This window comes from Canis lupus, chromosome 12 (genome assembly GCF_048164855.1).
Source record: "Canis lupus baileyi chromosome 12, mCanLup2.hap1, whole genome shotgun sequence".
Classification (NCBI taxonomy): Eukaryota; Metazoa; Chordata; class Mammalia; order Carnivora; family Canidae; genus Canis; species Canis lupus.
Window position 1 is genome coordinate 15,875,186 of NC_132849.1, and position 20,567 is coordinate 15,895,752.

The following is a 20,567-nucleotide window of genomic DNA, read 5'->3' on the forward strand; positions in this document are numbered from 1 at the left end:
TCATTTTTATTTTTTTATCTTATTTTTTGAGATTTTGTTTATTTATTCAGACACACAGAGAGAGACAGAGACATAGACAGCCCTATGAGCCCATAGTAAGGACTCCAGGAAATACTGGTTAGGTTTGTTGAATGAATGAGGGTCATAATCTTCATTTTCTTCCTTGAAAATCTTTTTTTTTTTATTCTGTCACAAAATAAATATGATTCAAGCCTGACAACTTAAGTAGCTGATTTCCTCTGCTTTTGGTAGTCCTATTACATTTTCAACTGTTATTAAATTACTCTGCCTCTGGGAGGTTAAGGTGTTAACCTGCAAGTCAGATCTTAAGGGCATTTTCCACCCTCTTGCTTGTGTTAGCACGGCCTCACCCATCATCAGTTGGACAGTGGTATGGTGCTGAGCTTTGAAATTGGGAAAACTGGTACTTGTTGCCTTAAGTTGGGCCTCAGTACCAGAGTTTAGTAGCAGCCTTCTTCTGCCCGGATTTGGGAAGTGTCCCAATACATGCTCTTTGCATTGCAGCTGTGGGAAAGTCCACCTTTGTGAAGTTACTCACGAAAACTTACCCAGAGTGGCACATAGCTACAGAACCTGTAGCAACATGGCAGAAAGTCCAGGCTCCTGGCACCCAAAAAGTAAGTTTTCAGTTGTGGTGGGTAGTTGGCAGGCACAGGTGAATAAACTAATTGTAATAATCTAATTTGCTCTGAGTAGGTGAAACAGCCCAGTTTGAGTCTCTTTTCTAAAATACTTTCATTCCAGAAAGCAGACCTCATATGCCAGAGAGGATATGTCTTGTTTGAATATGTTTAGTTTTGATTTTTGTGGTTTTTACATGTCTACATAAGTGACTGCCTCTGTTCTTTGTGGTTTCCCAAAGCATGTCCAGCCATCCTGGCTTTGTCATTCCTACTTTTGAGTATATTACTGAAGCTGACCTTCAGGATTAATAGCTAATTATAGTGATTTTTACTTATTTATGAAGTGTTAGAAATTGGAAGGGACTTCACAAACATCTTGTCACACTCTGAGTCAATGCAGAAATAAGAACCCACATTTATAAAGCACACACTTTGCCACACACTATGCTGAGCACTGTACATTTCACTTAGGCCTCATGACATAGAACCTAGTGTTAGGTCTGCTGCTTTGTGAAGGCACCAGCCATATTCATGTGAGTAGGAGTTTGGATGTGAATCTTAGAGGTAGCTGAGGGAATGGCACTACATTGCCGCAATCCATACACTCCTCCTATAGCCACCAGGAACATTTCACTCAGTGGCTTTTTCTGGTTTTCAACAAAACTCTTAATTGTTAGAAAGTTCTTGTATGAACCACTTGGCGTCCCTGTGACTCTGACTCATTGGTTCAAGTTCTGCCTCTTAAGTTTTTAACTTTTCTACATGACAACCATTTGTATAGTTGAAGGAAATGATTTGTTTGCTCTTTCTCCTCTTTGAGCCTTCTTTCAAGCCAAACACCATTTTCTTCCAGATTGTCCCTCATTCTGAAGTAACTTTGTCTAGGCATTAAGATCCAGTTTGTTAGTTTTTCCACTTAGAATTTACTAAGAATGAAAAAAAGAATATTATAGAACTTGTTCTAGGTGGCATTTTTCTGTTATTCCAACTCAGAATTGTGTTACCTATTTTGGCAGGCACGTCATACTTATTGTGGACATATGTTTTTTAGATTTGTGTCTCTGTGTGTATGTATGTGTTTGTGAAATTCGCTTCCCATTTTTATAAAGATGTTTATTTATTTATTCATGAGAGAGACAGAGACAGAGATATAGTCAGAGGGAGAAGCAGGCTCCCTATGGGGAGCCTGATGTGGGACTTGATCCCAGAACCCCAGGATCATGGCCTGAGCCTAAGGCAGATGCTAAACCACTGAGCTACCCAGGCATCCCTTATTTTCCATTTAGAAATTAAATTACATACCTTTCTCTGAGTATGCCACAGGTTACCTTTTGTGGAAATCTAAAAATATTTCCACAAATTGTTTGATGAGCTTTTATTTAATTTTTTCCCCCAGTCTCTGACTTTATTTATTTTTTGTATTTTTTTTATTGAAGTTCGATTTGCCAACATATAGTATAACACTCAGTGATGAGCTTTCCTTTAAGAGGTAAACCCTACTCTTTGAGTGTGGGCTGGACTTAGCGACTTGCTTCTGATGAATAGAATGTAGCAGGAATAACAGTGGAACTTGCTAGAGTAGGCCTTAGAAATTGTCTCATTTGCCTTGTTCTGTCTTGATCACTTTTGGCTCTGGGGTTAGCCAGCTGCCATGTCATGAAGCATCCTGTCTGTGAAGAGGCCCGTGATGCAAGAGATTGAGTTTACCTGCTAACAGCAGTGTGAGTGAGTCTTGGAAGTGGATCCTTCGGCCCTAGTCAAGTCTTGAGATGATTGGCCTCAGCAAACATCCTGACTGAAACTTCATGAGAATCCGTGAGGCAGAACCAGCCAGCTAAACTGCGTCCTGATTCCTCACCCAAAGGAACTAGGATAATGAACATTTTTTGTTTAAGGCACCAAACTTTGACACAATTTGTTATGCAGCAGTAGATACCTAATACTTATATAGTCCCATTATCCAGAGGTAAATTGTTAATGTTTTAGTTCTCTTAGATTTCTTTCTAATTAGGATAAAAATGTATATATTTACATACACTTATATGAATGTATAAAACATATATACATTTACTTTTTTATTTTTTTAATTAATTTATTTATTTATGATAGTCACACACAGAGAGAGAGAGAGGCAGAGACATAGGCAGAGGGAGAAGCAGGCTCCATGCACTGGGAGCCCGACGTGGGATTCGATCCCGGGTCTCCAGGATCGCGCCCTGGACCAAAGGCAGGCGCCAAACCGCTGCGCCACCCAGGGATCCCTACATTTACTTTTTTAAAACAAAAATTGGGGCAGCTCGAGTGGCTCATGGGCTGGGTGGCTCAGCAGTTTAGCGCCTGCCTTTGGCCCAGGGTGCGATCCTGGAGACCCCGGATGGAGTTCCACGTCAGGCTCGCTGCATGGAGCCTGCTTCTCCCTCTGTTTGTGTCTCTGCCTCTCTCTCTGTGTCTCTCATGAATAAATAAATAAAATCTTTAAAAAATAATAAAAATAAAAAACAAAACAAAAATTGTAATTGTTACCTGCATGGTCTTTGATATATAAGGTCCTCCTTTCATAGTAATTTTAATGATTGCAGTGTCATTAAATGCAGTATACTGCATACTATGATCTTTTTAATTTAATTAATGTAATTGATATACTTAATATATGTACTATATGAATTTCTTCCTGTTACAATGATGAATATCTCTTTTCTTGTTAATAGCTAAATATTGTGCACTTTGTATTCTCTTAGGATAATCTACAATTGGAATTGTAATGTCCAAAAATTACACACCTTGTTGACACCTGTTATAGTTTACAAAATTTTCCTTCAGAAAAGCTGTACTTCTGTAAGCTTTCCCATACTTCTGGCAAGACAGTAGTATTGTTTTTCATCCCTTCTAATATGAGGGGCAAGAAAACAGTGTGTTATTTTGTTATACATTTCTCTGATTACAGTGAATTCAATGTCTTTTTATGTTTATCAGCCATTTATTAGTATTGTTTAGTGACTTGCCTATTCAGATCTCTTACTTTTTTCCCCCCCTTCCACTGAGATCTTCAAATTTTTGTAATGGCTTCATGAGAACTCATTATATGTTAAGTATCTTAACTCTTTGTCACATATTGCTGATCCTTTCCCCAGTTTGTCATTTTTCTTTTATCTCTATATATCTATATCTCTATATATGATGCATTCTGCAGTATAATACTTCTAATTTTTTTATATAGTCAAATCTTTTTCTTTGTAATTACTGCCCTTGATAAAAAAGTTTAAAAAGACCTCTCACAGTCCAAAATTATAAAAAACATATGCCTATATTTCTTCCTCTTACTATTATGGTTTTATTTTGCTCTTTATGTGACTTTGAAAGTTATAGGAGGCTTATTTTCCCAAGTCATTATTTACTTTTCATAGAAGTAGTCTTGTTTAGTTTATTCCTGAGTGGTTATTTATTTTCTTATTATTGTGACTGGGATCTGTTTTCCTATCATCTTTTTCAAACTGATTATTATTGTTTTAAAGGAAAGCAGTTAATTGTTGTTTGTCTTATAATTTTTTTTCTTTATTTACTTGAGGATTTAGAAAATAATGGCTTTCTCTAAATACTTCCCATTTGTAAGTTTTCAGATATCCATACTTCACCTCTGTTTTCTTGTTTTCTTTTATTGGGTAGAAGTTCCAGAGCAGTATTAACTATAATAGCATTGATGGTAGTCAGGCTTATCTTGTTCTGTCTTTAATGAAACTATCTCTAATGTATTAGTGTTAAGTTCTGTGATTGTTGTTTCAATAGATCATGTGGAGGAAGTACCCTTCTAATTACTAGGATAGGAACTGTTTTCCTCAGGATCAGATGTTGAATTTTCATCAGAAGCCTTCTTAGATAAATTGAGTGTGTGTGTTTTTTTAATCTCTTAATATTAGTCAGTAGATCTGATAATGGTGCCATCTGTATATTCTAGAATGAACCCTTTTGATCATGGTACACTGTTCCATTAATTTGCTAATAGATTATTTGAAGTTTTGCATGTATATTTGTATATTTAATTGGTATTACTGTTTTATGACAAGTGTTACATCAGGATTATAAAAATGAATTGAGAAGTTTTACACTGTTTTAGTGTAGGAATTACCTATTCTTTGAAGGTAGACTAGAAAGCATTTTTTAAATAATGTGGATTCAGTGCTGTTTGGGGGGAATAGTTACTGGACAGCTGTTTCCTCAGCCATTCAGGGTTTGTGGGTTTTTGGTTTTGCCTTTTTTTTTTTTTTCCTTCTTGAATTGAATTTGATAATTTTGTTTTCTTAGAAAATTGCCCTGGGGCGCCTGGGTGGCTCACTTGGCTAAGCATCTGCCTTCCACTTGGGTCGTGATCCCAGGCTCCTGGGATAGAGCCTCATGTCGGGGCTCTCTGTTCAACGGGAGCCTGCTTTTCCTTCTCCCTCTTCCTGCTTGTGTGCTCTCTCTCTCTCAAATAAATACGATCTTAAAATAAAAAGCAGAATCTTAAATCTTTTATTGAGATTTCAAATTTAATAGTGTAAAATTAGTACTTTTTTTATACTTTAATCTAGAATTACTGTGTTTTTTGTCTGATATTGCTCATTTGTATTAATATTTGGGGAGAGATGGGCAGCCCAGGTGGCTCAATGGTTTAGCGCCTCTTCGGCCCAGTGTGTGATCCTAGAGACGAGGGATCGAGTCCCATGTCAGGCTCCCTGCATGGCACCTGCTTCTCCCTCTGCCTGTGTCTCTGCCTCTCTCTCTCTCACTGTGTGCCTATCATAAATAAATAAAAATTTTAAAAAAAAATAAAAATAATAAAAATAAAAAAATATTTTGGGAGAGAGAGATTTGATAATTATTCTTTTTTAAAGACCCAGTTCATGGATTTCATTAATTCTCTTAGGACTTGCCTTATAACTCACTGATTTTGGCCTTTGAATTTACTCATTTTTTCTAAGAACTTCTTTGTATATTTAAAGCTCTTTAAGTTGAATGATTAGTTTGTGTATTTTTCCCTTTTTCCTGCTTTAATAATAAAAGCATTTGTGACTGAAAATTTTCTTCATGAGATAAGCTTTGGCCTTGTCTTCTAGAGTTTGACATACAAGGTTTATACAAGAATTTTAACTGAAATTTCCGAAGAGGTACACCTGGGTGGCTCAGTCAATTGAGTGTCTGCCTTCGGCTCCGGTCATGGTCCCGGGGTCCTGGGTAGAGTCCTGCATTGGGCTCCTTCATCAGCGGGGAGTCTGCTTCTTTCTCTGCCTACTGCCCCCACTGCTTGTGCTCTCTTTCTCTCTCTCTCTCTCTCTCACACAAATGAATAAATGAAATCTTAAAAAAAAAAAAACAAAAAAAGAAAAAATTTCTAAAGAGTTTTTAATTGTAGTTTTGATTTATTCTTTGCCCTAGAAATATTTTTAAGGTATTTTACATTTTCTGAGTAGATATTGTGTGTGCATTCTTTTTTTACTGTAATTTTATTTTGTTATGGTCAGAAACAGGGCTTATACAGTTTCTAATTGGGGGAATTGCTGAGGTCTTCTTCATGGCTTATGTATTATTGATTTTTAGGTATGATCAATTTGGTAAATACCATGGACTTTTAAGAAGGATGTATTATCTCTAAGGTATGGAGTTTGATGTGACATATATTATAAATTCTACGATGCCATTGATTGTAAGATACATAATCAATTTAATAATACTTCTAAGGAATTATTAAAACGTCTGTTAAGGGGACACCTGGGTGGCTCAGCAGTTGAGCATCTGCTTTTAGCTCAGGGTGTGATCCTGGAGTCCTGGGATTGAGTCCCGCATTGGGCTTCCTGCATGGAGCCTGCTTCTTCCTCTGCCTATGTCTCCTCCTCCCTCTCTCTGTGTCTCTCATGAATAAATGAATAAAATCTTAAAAAAAAAAAAAATGTCTGTTAAGTTTAACGTAAACCTTGTAAGATGTACCTCAATTCCAGGTATGTGAAAAATAATAATGATTTAATGGTAACAATTTAAAATAAGCTCTCATTTTTGGGGTCTACTTTTTAAATTCTGAGAAAAATGTGTTAAAGTTTTATACTTTTATCCATTTCTCCTTGTATTTTCTTTTTTTTTTTTTTTTTTAAATTTTTATTTATTTATGATAGTCACACAGAGAGAAAGAGAGAGAGGCAGAGACACAGGCAGAGGGAGAAGCAGGCTCCACGCACCAGGAGCCCGATGTGGGATTCGATCCCGGGTCTCCAGGATCGCGCCCTGGGCCAAAGGCAGGCGCCAAACCGCTGCGCCACCCAGGGATCCCTCTCCTTGTATTTTCAAATTAGCTCTGCTCTTATATTTCTATTAATTGCATGTAAAAAGATTCATGATTAAAAAAAGATTCATGATTCCTTTGTGTAGTCTTTATTGGTTTATTGTATAAAAAACCCTCTTGGAGCATTTAATTTTTTTTTTTAAATACAATTTTGCCACATCTGCTTTCTTTTTATTTGCATCTATTTTGTGGATTTCCTGTCCTGTACCAATGCATGTCATCTTGTTATAGGTATTTTTTTTTTTACAGGATTTTTAGTTTCTATCCAGTGTTAGGGTTTGCTTTTTCTGGAATTTGTCTTTTTTTATGTTTAATTTCTTTCTGTCACCTTACTTTGTGCTTTTATCTCCTTTTTCCCCTTTTTGTTATATTTATTTTCTTTCCTTTTTCTCCTCTTTATTCATATGAGAAACTTACTATTTTTATCCTAACAACAGAAACACGTAAATTAAAAATGTACACGTTTAAACCTATCTTTCAGTGTTATTGGAGTCTCTGTGAAAAAGAAGCCGAAACAGAACTCTACTTTTTTATTACCTTGTCAGGTATATTGAAATTATCTGAAATTTTGTAGATCCAGAATGTTTTTACATTGTGAAATTTCTTTTTTAACAATAGAAATGCGACATTCAATTTCATAGCCATGTAAATAATAGTTCTTTAGTTATTACGCTTAGCTCTTTTCTACTGGTTGATCACTGACCAGTGTTTTCTTACTACCACATCTTCCCATTTCTTAATTTTTCAGTTAGTTGAAATATAGAGAATTTTTTCAGAAATGGTATGTGGGTGGTATAATTTCTCAGTGATTGCTTGTCTAAAAATGTCTTCCTTTTGCTCTGGAATATAAAAGGTAGTTTCTGTTGTAGAGAAGTATTATATGGTTTCAATCCTTTTTTTTTTTTAATAAGTAATTCATGTGATTTCCTCCACCATTAGGTTTTTGTTTTATTTTTATGAATTGTCAGCATTTTGGCAGGATAGGTCCTATTGTAGGTTCTTGTGCATGTGTGTGCATGTGTGTGTGTGTGTGTATTTATGAAAGCTGTGTAAGTAAATATATATGAAATCTTTTCTGGTACTCTGAATTTCTCTGGTGGAAAGTCTCACGTCTCAGATTTTCTTTAATTTTTTTTCTTTGGCTTTAGCTCTTGTATGAGATCAGTTCCTTCTTACTATAACCTCTAGTTGTACCATGGTTTTATTTATTTATTTATTTTGTACCATGTTTTTAAACTTTGTTCTTAAATACCTAGATACTACATGGTTCTATTAATGATTCTCAGTGATGATGAAATTTGGTAAGAGAGACACATACTTTATAAATAATGGTCTTCTTTTGCCTATCTCTTTGTTGGGGGTGGCATTTCCCTTCTCTATATTCATTTCTTTAGGTAGCTTTGTCTGAGCTATAAGTACTATAGAGTTGTGGATCATTTTAACTCTTGTTTGGAAAGTTGTTTGAAAAATTCAAACAATTCAAACAAAATTCATTACTGTGGGGTGGAACACAAGTGACATTACATCCTGATATATCTTTCCAGAGGAAAGAAAGGAAAGGCAAAAAATACCCTAGAACACTATCACAGTGTCAGATCTCCTCCTCCTTCTAACCTATGTGTCTTCATTTCTGTCATAATTTTCTGGGTATTTTTTTCTCTTAGTTTAAGGAAAATGTCTCAAGCTTATATTCTGTATAATATTCACTAATTAGGTTTACTGCAGTATATAGTCTGCTAGCTACTATCTTCATAGGGTGCTTTGTTTTGGCAATTGCATTTTTCTCCTCTAAGAATGTTCTTTTTATATTATTGTTTTTATGACAGCCTGTTCTTATCAGTGTGGCAATCTCTTGAATCTCATTGAGATTTTTCTGTTTTCTTTTGTTTCTGGCAACAGCTCTGTCTCCTAAGGGGCTGCTTGTCCTGAGCATACACATTAGTTTTCTCCCTTTGAATTGCTGAATATTACTATATCCGGTTATGGTCCCTCTCTTTGTTTATATGTTTGAAAGGATGTTTGCATTTGTTCTGTAGCTGAGATGGGTTCTTTCAGAAATTGTTTGCCCTGTACAGTTTTTTGTTACAGAACAGTCTCTCTTTGGTAGCCCAAAGGCTGCTGATGGAATAGCTCCCACCCGGTCAACCTAGTACATCTGTATACACTCCATTCAGTGGGCTTTCATGCAGTCTCATAACTATGCTGCACCCCAAGGGCTCCCTACAGTTTCTAGTGACACCATTAGACACTCAAGTGGATTCACATTCGTCCTCCTGCTTCTACTTCCAGCTCTTAACCAGGGGCCATTTGTGAGACTGCTGCGTGTTTGAGGGTTGGAGGATTGGAAGGAAGAAAAACATGTGATCCATTCTGCTCTATCTACATTGCTCCCATGAAGCCTTTCAAAGAGCTGGGATCTTTCTTTGGAATCTGTGGTTGTATTAGCCAAATTGGACCACTTGTGATTGTCTTAACCTTTTCCCTTTCCTCTTTTTCTCCACCCCAAATGCACTTTTCCCCATTTCTGTCAGTGGAAATTCCATGTATCATTTACTTCCCAGCTTATCTTTATATGGAGAAACATTAGAATGAAGTTAGGGGAAGCCAGGTTTGAGTCTCTGTTCTGCACTTAACTTGAAACCTTGGATAAGTAAGTTACTTGACCTTTCTGAGTGAATTTGCCCCTTAAGAAAATGTGCATAACAGTAGTGCCCTCTTCATGAAGCTGTTTTGAAGGTTAAATGACATAATAGCATGTGAACACTGAAAATAAATCTTAGTTTTGTTTTCTGTACCCCTGACAGTGTTGACCCTTTGTTACACCTCATCCATGTAGGCCTTCAGTTGATGTGACTGCATGAATTCAGATCCAAAGTGCTTTGTACAAAATTCACTTTTGTCCTGAGTCAGTGGCAGAGCCCAGGAAAGAATTGAAGGCTCTTGATATCTCACACATCATCCCACCTGCACATGCTGGGTCTTCAAGGTACATTTCATAAAGTCTCCAGAATGGTGGAGGAAGGTTTTATTTGTTTTAATCCCTTCTGTAGGAGAGAGAGAGAGATCTATTTGGTTTAGTTGGATTTTCAAAAAAAAAAAAAAAAAAAAAACCCATTGCTTTCTTGTCTGGGTTGAAGTTTTATAAAGAAACAGCCACAGATGGAAGCTCAAAAGAGAGGGGACATAGTGTTACAATGGAAAGATTTAATTCCAAGTAGTCTTAGATGGTTGTTGGTTAACTCCTTGTCAGACAGACTCCACAAACAGTGAATGTCCTGATTCTCTGTGTGTTTCTTCCTCTGCTCTTCTCTGGTTTGTTGAAGGTGGCATGTCCTCTCCCTCTCAAATCCTCAGTTCATCAGGTAGGAAAATCTCTTTCTTGATTATATAGCTTTGATGAAACTAGGGGATAGGATTATGTCTTTTTAGTAGAAGGAAATGTTTGTAATTGCTTCCCTCATTGATTATTAAACCATGGAGATGGAGAGGAAACACTATGAGATAAATACACCTTCTAGGAAATTCTCCTTTTTTGCAATTTCCCTCTAGGCCTTCACTGCCCAAAGTCTTGGAAACTTGCTAGATATGATGTACCAGGAACCAGCACGATGGTCCTACACATTCCAGACATTTTCTTTTATGAGCCGCCTGAAAGTACAGCTGGAGCCCTTCCCTGAGAAACTGTTACAGGCCAAGAAGGCGGTACAGATCTTTGAGAGGTCCGTGTACAGTGACAGGTAAGACCCTGAGCCCTTCACTGGTTACAGGCTCCATGCTCAGCACTGCATGTTTTCCCTTCTTGCTCTGCTGTGGGTATTGATAATTGTACTTTGAAAAATGCTGCATTTTCATTGTCCATTTACATCTAAAGATGCTAAAAGTTGGTTACGCATTTATTTCCAAATTAAACAAACTAGTTCTCCTTCTTAATGTTCCCATAAAACCTCCTAGAGGGAAAAAATAAGTGTTGTGTAATTTTTTTTAAGATTTTATTTATTTATTCATGAGAGACAGAGAGAGAGAGAGGCAGAGACACAGGCAGAGGGAGAAGCAGGCTCCATGCAGGGAGCCTGATGTGGGATTGAATCCCAGGACTCCAGGATCACACCCTGGGCTGAAGGCGGCGCTAAACTGCTGAGCTACCTGGGCTGCCCCTGTGTAATTTTTAATCTCAAAATCATGCAAAATATATAGAACAAATCCTATGGGCTACATCTTCCTTCTCTACCCCGAGAGAGCTCACTCTTTATAAAAGCTAAATATGTGAATTACAGTAATTGGGCTATAGGTTTTGGTTCTTTTACAATTGTTGGGTATATTACTACATATTTTTCTCTCCACTTTCCCAAGCCATGCCTCCTGGACTAGGAAGATGAATTACATATAACAATCCTGGTTGCTTGGAAACATATTCACCATGGATTTTTTGATTTCCAGCCCTTTAGTGAAGTAGGCATGTGAGAGACCCCTCAGAAAAAGAAAGACTTTGTTTAGAAGCTATAAGATCTTAACGTTTTCTTGTAAAGGAAGAGATGAGAACTGATTTTTCTATTGGCAACTACACATTCTCAATGTTTTCTTTAGGGCAGCCCCCGTGGCGCAGTGGTTTAGCACCGCCTGTAGCCCGGGGTGTGATCCTGGAGACCCGGATCGAGTCCCATGTTGGGCTCCCTGCATGGAGCCTCCTTTTCTCTCTGCCTGTGTCTCTGCCTCTCTTTCGCTCTCTCTGAATAAATAAATAAATAAATCTTTATAAATAAATAAATAAATAAATAAATAAATGCTCTCTTTAGAAGGGGGCATTTTTGAGATAGAATAATTCATTATATATTCTAATTGTGAAGATGACTTAGATCCTTTCCCTTTAAAAAATTCATTCATTCACTTCTTTGCTTAGCACAGATTTATTAAATCCCTGCATGTTCAGATACCAGGCTAGAACCTGGGGCTGTAGCAGCAAGCAAGGCAGACCCAGAACCTGCCTTCAGGCAACTCTCTGGGACCCCGCATGTCCTCATATGTGTGATATGTGTCCCAAAGGAGGAATACATTTGTTGTTTGGGAGAGTGGATGACTGGGAGGAAGACATCTAAATCTTTTCTGTTTGAGTTAAAAGAAACAATAGTATGTGGTTCTAGAACAAGGACCCTGATGCCTAGATCCTTACACTCATTCTCTGTGTCACCTGCATGATGACTATAGTACTTCCCTCTCCTTAGTCCTTTGCACCCCAACTCTCTCCCTCCCCATCACCACTGGCTGTGGAAAATTGAGAGGTGTTCCTCTTTAAGAAAGGGAGGGCTTGGGATCCCTGGGTGGCGCAGCGGTTTGGCGCCTGCCTTTGGCTCAGGGCGTGATCCTGGAGACCCGGGATCGAATCCCACGTCAGGCTCCCAGTGCATGGAGCCTGCTTCTCTCTCTGCCTGTGTCTCTGCCTCTCTCTCTCTCTCTCTGAGTGTGACTATCATAAATAAATAAATTTAAAAAAATGTTTATTAAAAAAAAAAAAGGGAGGGCTTATTAACAGATAATTCATTTCTCTCTCTTTTTTTTAAGATTTAATTTATTTATTCATGAAAGAGAGAGAGAGGCAGAGACACAGGCAGAGGGAGAAGCAGGCTCCATGCAGGGAGCCCAACGTGGGACTCCATCCGGGGTCTCCAGGATCAGGCCCTGGGCTGATGGTGGCGCTAAACCACTGAGCCACCCGGGCTGCCCTCATTTCTCTTTTAATAAGATTTTAACTTCTAAGTTTCCTGTGAAGAAGCTGAAAGTATTTTTCAGAATTGAATTACAAAAGTCATCTCTTTGTTGCCTTCAGCTAGACTATAGCTAAACCATTCCAGACTGAGAAAGTTGACTTTGGGAGCTCCCAGATTAATTCCTCACAGCCTAGCAAAGAAGCAGGTATAGTAACAACAAAGATGTCTTGCATACTTTGTACTAGTCTTCCAAGCACCTTGTAAGTACTACATCAATACTCAAAACAATCCTATGAGTCAGGTTCTACCCTTATGTCTTTGTACAAAGGAAGAAATGAAGCTGAAGGAATTTGATGACTTGGCCATGGCAACACTGTCTGAATTTTGGGGCCAAGCTCACACTCAGGAATGTGATGGTGCAGCCCATTCTCTTAATCACAAGACTTACAGCCTTGTGGTATATATTTCTTGGGCCATTCCTGCACAAGGATTCTGAATTTCATTTTCCCAGAAGTGGCCAGTTGCTAAGTGTTACCTTAGAAACTGGAGTTCATTGTTTAGGACGTAAATTGTGTTTTGTATCAAGATGCCTGAGGTTTGAAAGTAGAATTGACCCTTCTGAAGCAGTGGTTTCTTGTTAGCTCCAATTTCCTATTTACCAGATGCTCCTTTAGTTGTGGAAGTAAGCAAGGGGCAAGCTAGTTTGATTTTTAGATTTAGCTTTCTTGTACCTGGATTAGAAGCTCAGCAGCAAAGGAAGCAAGTGAGTAAGGGCTCATATCTGCTTTCTTGATAATACTGTAGTTAATGAGAAATGCATCTCCTACTCAATAGGTGACACCGCTTCAGTACATTTCCTTCTCCACTTACCAACCACACCCGAGGATGGCTCAGCAGCCTGTAGACTTGGAAGCCCTCACAAGCCCTGAATTGTTTTTTTGTTTGGGGACTAGCTGCAATAATAAATCTCTAAAGTGTGAGTTTTCATGAACCGTATGCCGTATTTTCTGGCTGGTCTGCAGCAGGGAGAATCACTGGTGACCAATGATAATCTTTTCTAGTGCCTTTTCTTCAGGGGATTAATGCAGTCGGAGAGCTGGGATTTTTGGCTTCCAAAGTCAACATGCTATTTCCCATCTTATTGTCAAACAAGGAAGGCAATACAGGTTAAGAATTCAAATTTCTTAAAGATTGATGAGCTAGAAAGGTTAGGTGGCTTGAATAGACACGGAACAAGTTGAGTATTGATTTTTCTGCATCTCTCCCTTTGCCTTTCACTCCATTTCCCATTCTTCTCCCCTCTCCCAATGCCACCTATATTTCCAACCAGGTATATCTTTGCGAAGAATCTTTTTGAAAATGGTTCCATCAGTGACATCGAATGGCATATCTATCAAGACTGGCATTCTTTTCTCCTGCAGAAGTTTGCCAGCCAGCTCAGATTACATGGGTTCATCTACCTCCAAGCTACTCCCCAGGTAATGCGGAACGGAACGTCAGGCCTTAATCTTCAGGGCTATATGAAACCTAAGAGGTGACATTCTCCAATACCCGATATTCTGAAGAAATTTTTTTGAGAAGTTAGATTGTGGGTATTATCTGGAGCATGGAGAGCAGTGTAGGTCAACAGTCTCCTGTTCTGGCATCGAGCACCCCATTTCCTACAAGCTTTCTGCAGCAGAGGGCTAAAGCTGATGACTTCTAGAAAGGGTTCTTCTCCATGTAACACCAACGTAGAGAAAATTGGGCATTGCCTTTGCCAGCCAGAGTTTGCAGATTGGCTCCTCTGTATAGGTCACCTATAGCCAACTGCTCAGCTCTCCCTTCCCTCAAACTGGGTCATTGGAGTCTGGTGGTCTTGATGGTTTCCTAAATAGGATGCCAGGAGGATGTGGAGAGTTTCCTCACCTCACCCTGATACTATCATAATTTATAGCTGCCTTTTGAACCTTAAGGGTGCCACTGGTAAGTCAGAATGGGCTACAGAAGTTACATTCTGTGTCTTTCTGATTTGGATGCTGGAGCCAGCCTCTCATGCATTAGGGTGATGTCATGGAAGGAACACCGAAGTCTCGGACTTCAGACCGTGGACAGCCCTTAGAAACTTTTCCCCTGGAAGGGTTCTTGTCTGTCAGACCCAGTGGTTCAGACTAGTGGTCTCTAAGGGCTCTTCTGGAGTGGGATTCTGAGTCAAGGCTGGAAGTATTTTTTGAGAGATGTGTCGCTCTCGGCTTTCAGATATGTGTCGTGTGTGGTCACTTGTCAGGTATACTGCATAATTTTAGGAGGTATGCTCCCTTCTGACTAGAGGCCATACTTTTTGGAGATGAGACTGAGCCTTGTGGATGGAGCAGGCCTGAGAGCAAACTGAGCAGGGTCAGAAAATAGTGGGGAGAGCCCATTCCATGGGCTTGCAGAAGAAGGCCAGCAAGAAAGTCTTCTTCATTCCTTTGTGCACTTGGAATGACCGTGAGAAGGGGACAGTGATGATGACAACAGTGGTGGTAATCATGATGACAATGATGCTGTGACCAATAGATCTTTATGGAGAGACTGACTGAGATCTTTCATCTGGGGTAGAATGAGGGGGTTTGAAGGATTCTTGCAATTTAGTCGTAGAAAAAGCAAAGCTTTAAGACTGGATGGAGATTTTGGTGGTTTTTTGATGGTTTTAGAGCCAGAGACCCAGGAATCCTTCCCCAGAATCACCCCTGATCCCTCCTGTGAGATTCAGAGGGGACTATATCCAAGGGAAGAGCAGAACAGAAGTGAACACATCTCTGTGTGAAAAGCCGTGCAATTGCCCCATACTCTACTACAGAACTGTGGGAAATACTGAGGTTAGAGCTTGTGAGATGGACCTAGTTGGGGCATTTTGCTCCTTTCTACCTGTTCTTCCCTAAGTTCTAAATAACAAGCAAGCCAACAAAAAAATCAGTCAAAAGAGAAATATCTGGGCCTCAGTGTCCCCACCCCACCCTATGGAATCAGGAATTTGGTGCAGCCAGCCAGGCCTTGCCAGGGACTGTTGGCAGCATGGGGACAGTGTGTTGGAAATGCCTGGCTTAGAGGGCACTTGGGTTTAGTTTTGGGAAGCACGGTGGCCAGATGCCCTAGCAGAGTCATAGTCCAATTGCTGTCCAAGCAGCCACTCTTCCTAGGGCAGTTGTTGAAGGGAGCAGGTCACCAGGAGGGGCTCCCCTTGCTGTTCACAACCACACTTTCTTACATTCAGGCGAGCTCCCCTGGACAACTGATGTCAGGAGACACAGGACTAAAGCACTGCTTGCACAGAACTTTTTAAAAAAGAATTTGTTGTAACCATACCAGTGAAACAAGAATTTTACCAAATGCTCAAAATAGGAGTTTGCCTATTAATCATACTCCTTGGAATTTACTCCATAACTGTGCTCCCACATGGGCATAGTGGCCCCTGTGCAAGCCACCTTGTTTGTAATAGCAGATCATTGGAAACAACCCAAGTGCTCATGAGTAGAGACTGGTTGAATGTATTATGCTCTGTCCATTCATTGGAAGACTTGAAGCCACAAAAATGGGAAAACACTATACTAATATCACAGTTTCCAAGGCATTGTTAAGTGAAGAGAAGCTGGCACAGTGTGTGGGATGCTTTTTACAATTATGGTGTTTTTTTGAAAGGTGGTGGTAATAAGGTGTATATGCATGAATTATTTCTGAAAACATACCAAAAGTTATCATCAGTTGTGAGTGGGACAGAGAACTGGACCGCTGGAATTCGGGGCTATAGAGCTGTGTAATGGGGAATAGAGGCAAACAATGGGAAATGTTTTGAAGGCATCAGAAGTAAGGGTAGGGTGTAGGGCAGAAAGAGAGTGGAAAAGAAAAAGGAGGTTCATAATAAAGGAAGGTAGAAAAAGAAAAGATGAAAGCAGGGGAAAAAAGGTAAATATAGCTGGGGGATGAGGTCAGAACTGCAAACTGTGAATACTGACCACTGGCTCTGCCAGCCTAGCGCTCAGCCCTGAAAAAGACAGACTATGGCTCTCAGCCACTGTGCCCTCTCTGCACACCCTCTGTTGCCTAATACAATGGAAATGCCACCAGTGGCCTGTGTTTCCCCAGGACCTACTGCATGCTCCAGAGCTGGTACCAGAGATAAAGGGGGAGCCCCTGCCTCCTCCAGGGAATACGTCTCTGACTGCTGGGGCCCAGGGCTCCCTCCCTTATCTGAACTGCTACCCTGAAGGTCCAGACCTCACAGTTTAGCACATGTTTTGTGTATCACTTTACTTATTATCTAACTAAGTTATAAAATTCCAAGGACAAAGACTTCATCTAAGTTTGGGATGATAATTGATTAGGGGAAAAGATTATTGAGGAGTAAGTGCTAAAAGTATTAACCTATTAGATCTGTCTCCGTTAATCTGAAAAGTTGGACATAAGCTCATAAATGAAATTTTTTACATGACTTCGTCTCTTTAGAGGAAAAGTGGGGTACACAGCAAGGACTCTGCATCTTCAGGAATATTACACACTTCATTTGGGAAGTTTACATTTGGGAATAAAGTTTTTTAGTGTTTGAAAGTGGATAGTCCTAGGTCAGTGGTTAATCCACCTTTTCTTCCCAGGACAGATGACATTGAATGATGAAATGTTTGCCAGGTGAAGAGAGGAAGAGAAGTAATCAGACAAAACAAACATTTGGAGCAAAAGTCTCAAGGTGGTAAAGAGCTTGGCCTGTCCCTTGGGTCCAATCTGGCTACCACTGACTCCAGAGAGGTACTAAGGAATTTGAGGGTAGAGGGCTAGAAGGGGTGGCCAGAATCCGGGATGGCCTTATGTGACAGGTAAAGGAGAAGACGACATTCTCTGAGCCAGTGTGCTTCAGATTTTACTACCAGATGAAGGCAGAATGGAATGGTGCACTCTCTGGAAAGGGGGAGCAAAGGAGAGTTAGTCTTAAAGCTCTTTTTTTTTTTTTTTTTTTTTTTTAGTTCTTTGTTTTATCTTTGACCTGTGCAGAGTTTGCATTCTGCTCCAGAGTCAGTGAGTGACAGGATATGAAAGACATGTTTCAGATTACTTAACTATTTTGTAAATTGGATGCTCCTCATACTTCCTTGAACCTGGGGCTTTATGGCTACAGGCAGTAAGGAACCTGTGAGGTGTTTGCAGCAAGGAGAGTACTGCCTTTCTCTTGCATCACTATGGAAGAGTGGGTGGAGGAGGTTCACTGGGAGGAGAGAGCAGCTATGGCCAGGAATTTGACACACCTTAACTTGGTGAGTCCTCACAGCTCCCCGTGGGGTGAGTGGAGTGGATGAAAGGGAAGCCCGTAAAGATGGCACCTCTACTGCATGCATGGTGAAGACAGGAATTGAATCATGGATTTTCTGGCTTTAAGGCCTGTGCTCTTCCCATTCTCTTCACCACCCTCAGAAAGCAGAAGGAGGGCCAGAAGGCTCTTGCCATGGTCTAGGTGAAAGGTGATGAGGACCTGACTAAGGCAGAGGTGAGAGAGATTAAAGGGGATTTAGTGACTTCCTGGATGGGATTTGGAGGAGGAAAAGGTTGAGTAATTATAGCTTCCCAGGGTGGATGAAGTTTGCCATTAACCTGTGACTGAATAAGAAAACAGGATAGTAGAAGCAAAGTCGTGGCTTATCATTCCCAGGTTCGACATCATGAGAGGGTCTGAGAGACCCTGAGAATTACATCATCACAGCCAGCGTAACACATGAGCCCGTTGTAGCCCAGGGATTGTCTTTTAGGTTTGTTTGAAGAGACTACACCAGAGGGCCAGGGAAGAGGAGAAAGGAGTTGAGCTGACGTATCTCGAGCAGCTTCACGATCAACACGAAGCCTGGCTTGTTCACAAGACAACTGAGTAAGTGGAGAAGAAGATAGTACCACAGACACCTGCCTCCCTACAGCCAGTTGCTCAGACATGAGTCCAATAGGCAGCCCCATAGGAAGGTTCAGAATGTACCCAAGTGGTTAGAAATTCAACTGAGAAACTTAGTATTAGATATAATCTGTATATTCTTTTTTTTTTAATTTTTATTTATTTATGATAGTCAAACAGAGAGAGAGAGAGAGAGAGAGAGGCAGAGACATAGGCAGAGGCAGAAGCAGGCTCCATGCACTGGGAGCCCAATGTGGGATCGATCCCAGGTCTCCAGGATCGCGCCCTGGGCCAAAGGCAGGCGCCAAACTGCTGCACCACCCAGGGATCCCTAATCTGTATATTCTAAGAGACTTTTTATTAGATTGTTTCTCCAGCTTTTTTTTGTTTTTTAACGTTTCCCTAGATTGAACATTGTAATTGATGATGGTGATATAGTTGACTCGGGGTGAAGGGCTGAAAAATTTTAGAGAAATTGTCCATTTTACTAAGTTGTCAGTCCTAGTTTTGGCCTTTCCTCCTTTCAGGCTTGGTATATTTGGGGCTTAAATATTTGGGGCTCTGACCTTCAGTATCCATCTCAAGACTAAAGAAATTTCAATCTTCCTCTTTGCAGCCAACTTTATTAAATTCTTCTTTTTAAACTGTTATTTACATGCAGTTTCATTGAGAAGCCATGTGACTTTAGATCTGTTCTTGGGATTATTAAGATGTGGTGAGTGTGTGAAGGTTGGTTCAGCTTTCCTTTTTCTGTCCCCTGAATGTTCATACTTCTTACAGGCTCCACTTTGAGGCTCTGCTGAACATTCCAGTGCTGGTATTGGATGTCAATGATGATTTTTCTGAAGAAGTAACCAAACAAGAAGAACTCATGAAAAAGGTGGGGAGCACCTTAACTCCTGCTTTTAGTGATTTTCCTTTATCACACTTTTATCTTTGCTTCAGACTTCAATATAATGGGTCTTGTGCTTTGTGCTTTAAATTGCATTTCATACTCCAAAGCCTGCGGGACCTTGTACAAGTTACAAATAGAATCCCTCTTTTCTGGGGATCCCTGGGTGGCGCAGCGGTCTGGCGCCTGCCTTTGGCCCAGGGCGCGATCCTGGAAACCCGGGATCGAATCCCACATCGGGCTCCCGGTGCATGGAGCCTGCTTCTCCCTCTGCCTGTGTCTCTGCCTCTCTCTCTCTCTCTCTGTGACTATCATGAATAAATAAATAAAATCTTTAAAAAAAAAAAAAAAAAAAAAGAATCCCTCTTTTCTGAAGCATTTGGGGCTAATAATTGTTAAATAATTGACTTCCCAGCTAACTTCCTCCTCAAAGGTGTTTTTGAACTGGGGAAATGTAATTTTTGGATTCTCTTCCCAGCTCTGCCACTTGATACCATCTACCCTGCGCAGGTCATTTCCTCCCCTTGCCTCTTTTCCCTAACTCACAAAACCTCGTGGACATGACTGCATACGCAGTGTGGGTGGACTATTGTAGAGTCCGCTGAAAATGTGAAAGTTAACTTTTGGTTTTTCTCTTTACCACAGGTAAACATCTTTGTAAAGAATCTGTAACTGGTACTAGGATGTTCTGGCCATGATCTGGGCTAACTTTCTAAAGCTGGAAAAATCCTGAGTCATGCACCTTGCTATCTCCTTTTACCCCTAGAGTCCTCTGACTCTCATGTCTATGGTTGGTATTAGTCTTCGACTTTGCAATTATTGTCTTTTATATCTCAAGGACTTATACAATAAAGTGGAAGTTTTGCTTCTTTTGCTAATTCAGTTGTTGGTTTATCTCTTGGTGTCTGCTCTGAATTCTCCTCCTGATGAGGACGACTTGAGGACAGCCATAGCTTTTCTTCTTGAAGTCTTCCCCACCCAGACTTCCATGTATCATACAAGGGAGACTTCTGGTGTGCTCCGTTGTTCCCTCTGACTTGCCCAGGCAGGGATTGTTTGCAGGATTCCCAAGCAAGCCCTGCCCTGCGCATGAATGAGAGAAGTACAGTGGCTCGGGAGAGGGTGGACACTCAGT

The 20,567-nt window shown here is 40.1% G+C and overlaps 1 protein-coding gene across 3 annotated transcripts in view; it reads left to right on the plus strand.

The window, feature by feature from the left end:
- The window catches only part of DGUOK (deoxyguanosine kinase), a 32,674-nt gene extending 12,364 nt beyond the window's left edge, over positions 1 to 20,310 (plus strand). Inside the window, exons 2-7 of one of the 3 annotated variants that reach the window (XM_072769859.1) lie at positions 526 to 638; positions 10,501 to 10,688; positions 13,984 to 14,131; positions 18,407 to 18,522; positions 19,321 to 19,420; positions 20,078 to 20,310. In XM_072769859.1, the coding sequence (XP_072625960.1) occupies positions 526 to 638; positions 10,501 to 10,688; positions 13,984 to 14,131; positions 18,407 to 18,522; positions 19,321 to 19,420; positions 20,078 to 20,104 (692 nt within the window). In that variant the 3' untranslated portion in view covers positions 20,105 to 20,310. The remainder of the gene's footprint in view (positions 1 to 525; positions 639 to 10,500; positions 10,689 to 13,983; positions 14,132 to 18,406; positions 18,523 to 19,320; positions 19,421 to 20,077) is intronic. The other 2 variants (XM_072769861.1, XM_072769860.1) reach the window with 2 other exon arrangements.
- Positions 20,311 to 20,567: the final 257 nt, after the last annotated feature.